Source organism: Dendrobium catenatum, unplaced genomic scaffold (genome assembly GCF_001605985.2).
Source record: "Dendrobium catenatum unplaced genomic scaffold, ASM160598v2 original_scaffold_139250, whole genome shotgun sequence".
NCBI classification, from domain to species: domain Eukaryota; kingdom Viridiplantae; phylum Streptophyta; class Magnoliopsida; order Asparagales; family Orchidaceae; genus Dendrobium; species Dendrobium catenatum.
The window spans coordinates 610-5546 of NW_021457683.1; the positions used below are offsets into that span (position 1 = coordinate 610).

General features: G+C 35.4%; 1 protein-coding gene across 1 annotated transcript; it reads left to right on the top strand.

The window, feature by feature from the left end:
* The first annotated feature begins 1259 nt into the window (after positions 1-1259).
* LOC110104165 (protein SODIUM POTASSIUM ROOT DEFECTIVE 2) lies at positions 1260-2713 on the top strand. The gene is made up of 3 exons (XM_020833151.2): positions 1260-1694; positions 1788-1863; positions 2470-2713. Exons 1-3 carry the CDS (start codon positions 1260-1262, stop codon positions 2613-2615), a joined length of 657 nt encoding a protein of 218 aa, XP_020688810.1. The 3' UTR covers positions 2616-2713.
* Positions 2714-4937: the final 2224 nt, after the last annotated feature.

A 4937-nucleotide genomic window follows, 5' to 3' on the forward strand; every position in this document is an offset into this window, starting at 1 on the left:
GACTCGAAATTGGCCCATTTTTTACCCGAAAATCCATTTTGACCTGAAAATCGGAGATTGATCGTTTTTGCCCATTTTGACACGAAAAGTGGTGTTTGACCCATTTTGACCCGAAAACTACCAATTTTTTTACTATTCAAGGTCATTTTGGTCATGTCGGGTAAGCCGAACCCAAAGCAGGTCGGGTTTGGGTTTGAAAAATTAACCTATTTGCAAAAATAGGTCGGGTTCGGGTTGACGTACCCGAATAGTGCCGGGCCAATTTTATATTCAACTCTAACCCGACTCGTGACCTGAAATTGACACCCCTACTGAAATTTAATTATGTATTTCATTAAAAAAAAAAAACTTATTATTACAAATCACTTCCAAAATGTCAAAATCCTTCACCTCATGAACAATGTTCATGTAGGTCATACTATAATGGCTAAACCTTGAAACCAAGTTGAATAAGAATTTGAGAATAAGAGGAAACATATATGCATAAAGTATTAAGGCAAATCTGATCAATAACTCAATACATATTTACTTACAATGCCTCCTAAGGGTGTAATTTTGTATATATCTGACATAATTTTCGGAGGGACATTTGATTCGTAATATATTCTCATATAATTTTTTCCTACTAGAATCCCAAATTCTTGAATTTAACTAAATTTTTAGTAGAATAATACAAATTCTACTAAAATTTGTGTAATTTGATTGTTTGAACTAATCCATGTCAATTGGTTTCTTAGATAAATTCATTTAAATATTTAATAGCGTTTCATCATCCTTAACCGCTCTAATAAATATCACTTCAGCTCTTTATCGGATTCTCATCATAAATATTATAAATATGTCACATATTTATTATATTGATTAATTTATAAAATTTTCATTCTAAGTAATGAGACATTCGAACGTAAGCATAAGATAATCAAATATGCAAGAAATTCTTAATAACTAACCTACTAAAGGTTATTAAAAATAATTAACACACATTAAAGCCGCTCCTCCCTTAATTCATACTAAGAGCCCTCAACACAATTTTTTTTTTATTCTTCATATCTTCACAAGCAATATACACACTTATTACAAGAGGTTAAAGCCTTCTTGTACCAGCTGTTATCTTACTTCACTCTCTTGACCATTTCCCATTCCTTCTTCCTCTCTTGGATTCTTCAGCCATAAAAGACAATTAACCAAAGCTACTTCCATCAGGAACTCTCTCTCTCTCTCTCTCTCTCTCTGTTGGATATTACCTTCAACAAAAAACCATGGCTTCCTTACTTTTCAAGGATAAGAAAGGAGTAAATCTCTCCTGTGCTTCGCCAGCATCTGCTGCAGTATGCACAAGCCTTGAGCGCCGGTCGATGGTTCGTCCGAGCATCGGCCGAGCTGTCGAAATCTACAGCAGAAATCCAAGAAGACCAAGAGCTTCAAAGCACCAAACCGTCATAAAGAACAAGTCAGATAGTCATAATAATCATGGCAGAAAGAGCAATGAAAAGCAAAAAAGTGCTGAGTTAACTAGCCCTGCTGGCTCTTCTCGCTATCTTTTAAATGATAACTCCTCCTTTCATATAGTACCAGAGAGCGATAACTCCAAGGCTATAGTTCTTGCAGCTGAGAACAAAAATACTGAGTCGGAAATCAGTTACCAGGAAGAAATAGAAGTTCTCAAAACTTGTTCTTCTGCAAGACAAGACCAGGTTTGTGGTTTAGTTGGTTTTGGAGTTATATATTTTCTTTTCTTTTTGAGAAATGTGTTGAGTTTTGTTATCTTTAATTGATTGTATATAAAGGTTGTGGTCTTGAGGGTTTCTCTTCATTGCAAAGGATGTGAAGGAAAAGTAAGGAAGCATATATCGAAGATGGAAGGTTTGGAGTTTTCTTGTACTATATTTGACGAGTTAAAGCTGCTTGCTTTCAGTATTTTTTCAAGTTTTTTTTAATGGATATATGATGTTTTAGCTGTTGAAGAAACATGAAATTGTTAGTTAATTTTTTTAAGATTAATTTGAATTAATCATTTTCTATATTAATTTTTGTTGTCATTCATTAATCTCAAATAGATAATATCATTTTTATCTTCTATATATGGTTAATCTCATCAAGAGTTTTTCTGGTTAATTAGAATTTGGACCTAAGAACTTATTTCACAGCTTCTGTTTCAGCAGGGATCAACCTGAAGCAGGGACAACAAGTTGATCATAAAAATTTCTCAAACATTGGAGCACAAGATCTCAAAATTTTGGTCATAGCAGAAACATCAAACTTTATTTCTAATATTTCTTAGAAAATATTTAAATTGTAGGAGAGTTATCCGAAGTTTCTTCCAGTTCCAGCTTAAAACTAGCTTCTTTTTGGCATTTACAGCATAAAAATATCAATCTGAGGCTTTCCCTTAATGCGTGTAACCAATTCCTTAGAAATCAAAGAAACATATCGAGGCCTTATTTAAATTTTCTTTACTCTTTTGTTCAGGGGTGACTTCCTTTGAGATAGATATGGCAACGAAGAAGGTAACTATTATTGGGAATATAACCCCTCTCAGAGTTCTTAGCAGCGTTTCAAAGGTGAAGAATGCTCAGTTCTGGCCATCTCCACCACGGGCTTCAGCATCATTCTAAGAAGAAAATGAAGGGAAACAAATCTTCTGATGTAAATTATGCGTATTTGTGTCTTGAGAATGCCTTAATTAATGAAACAGCTTCTCCTATTTTAATAATTTCTCTTTTACTTTAAAAATGTGATTTTGATTTCTTTCTGCTATTTGTTCATCTTCTCTGAAATTTATGCATATGGCGGTAGGTGGCTATATGGTTCTTCTAGGAATCAGTGTAGTTTTGTTGCAAAGAATCAATTTGGATGTCTGTGATCTTTATTGTTCTAATATTATATTTTAAGCTACAGGTTTGAGGTCTGGTTTGATGATGTTTTTTCTTTTCATGGTGTTTGAAATGGATAACTTCATCGATTAGGGGAAATATGAGCAAAATGCTTTATTAATTTAGGGACATTGGCTTACATAATATGAACTTTCTTTAAGAGCTCTTTGATAATCTTACAACATCATACTCTTCTCTTCTTCGTCCTTGGAAAACATGAAAAGACAATCATAAAACTTTTGACTAAGGGCATCTCCAACCGAAAATCTCATTTTCCACTCTAACATTGTTGACCTGCATACCATATCCAAAGGAAACAAAAAAATGAGCTCAAAATCATACCTTGCCTGCTGGATCCACGAAATCCTCCGCAAATCCAGTCGTTCGGCGCCGTCTGCGTCGTAAGCCAGATAAGCTACCAAATGGATTGAATTATCCTGAAGTTAACACAACTAATGGCTCAGCTCCGGCGTCAAGCTGAGCGGTAAATATCAGATAGGCACCATCCTTGTAATTCTCAGTCACGAATGCCATAAAAATCTAAGGTAGAGTGGCTAACATGTAGCAGGAATATATTCCTCATTTCAATATAATATGCTTATAGTACATTGTCGAGTGCATATCAATTTCATACTATTTTCATTAGGTGGGGTGACTTGACACGAACTTAAAATTCGAGTCGAACCCAATCCGAAAAATTTGTGTTATGATAAACTCGGACACGAAACGGGTCGGGTTCAACAATTCACCCCATTTCAAAAATCGGGTTGGATTCGGATTGACCCTTTGACCCAAAAACCCGTTTTTGATCCAGAAACCCGAGTGACCCGTTTTTGACCTGAAAAGCGGAGATTGACCCGTCTTTTGACAAAAGCAACTAGCAATTTTTTCACGATCCCAGTTCATTCAAGTCCTGTCGCGACCCGGACCTGAAGCAGTTTGGGTTCGGGTCCGAAAAACCGACATGTTTGCAAAAAGGGGTCGGGTTCGGGTTGACCCGAATAGTGCCGGGTTAGTTTCGGGTTCGACCCGAATACAACCCATGACCCAAAATTGACACCCCTAATCATTAGGATTTGCTTCCCAACGGTCCGGACACCACACATAATAATCTCTCCAATTTGAGGTCCTCTATGAATGCGGCTCCTTTTACACATTTATTTATGCTAAGTGGTACATGAGATGCTTAGCTTTTTCGCCTTTTTTTTTTTCACAACTCTCAGCCAAGTCATCTTTGACCTAACCTTTTTTTTATTTAGTTTTTGAGGAGATTAGAGCACAAAGATCAAAATTACATGACTTCAAACTAGGTCATTTAGACGGCCATATTTTTCCTTTTTTTTTAGTTTCAGAGCATTTTATATTACCTAAACTACCAAATTTATAGGTGCATTTTCTCCATTTTTATATATCTAAATCACCTAATCTTTTTTCTACTATAATATCTTACATAAAGTAAAATGTGTTCCCCACACCAGATGAAAAGCATAAATTGGTAGATCAGTACTGCCTAAATAGAGATCATATAGCCAAAACTTCAACCAATCACATATCCCTTCATCTAATTTCCCATACTTTAGCAAGGGTTTATCAAGACCACTCGTCCCTTATGTGGTGAATCAAACCAAAGTCCACTCCTCGACATCTTTCCATCTATCATAATCAATATCACCCGGTAGAGTCAGAGATCTACATGAAACTTTGAAGTGGACCCTCCAAAAAATTGTCCGATTAGAATTCAATGCTTCCCATCTTTCCATCCTTCCATCATCACCAAATGTCTACACTCAATCGACAACTTGACTTATCTTGTAAGCTAGCCACTCTGCCCAAGGTTGTGCTTGATGAAGAAAAAATAGCTTGCTAATGTGGATATCTTTGCCATACATGAAAATGGGGTGGTGGCCGAGCCTAGCAAGAGGATGATCGACTTGAAAAATAAAATGATAAAATCTCAATTGACAAGAAGTTTAAAATAACAACTCCATCAATTTAGAAAATCATTTAACTAATTTAATTAAAATTTGTATATATGTTTTCTCCTACCTTTTATTGTTTGTATAT

Coding starts and splice junctions, on each gene's coding strand:
- LOC110104165 (XM_020833151.2), top strand. CDS start 1,260: ATGGCTTCCTTACTTTTCAAGGATAAGAAAGGAGTAAATCTCTCCTGT. Junction 1,695..1,787: donor CTTCTGCAAGACAAGACCAG/GTTTGTGGTTTA, acceptor TTGTATATAAAG/GTTGTGGTCTTGAGGGTTTC. Junction 1,864..2,469: donor GCATATATCGAAGATGGAAG/GTTTGGAGTTTT, acceptor TCTTTTGTTCAG/GGGTGACTTCCTTTGAGATA.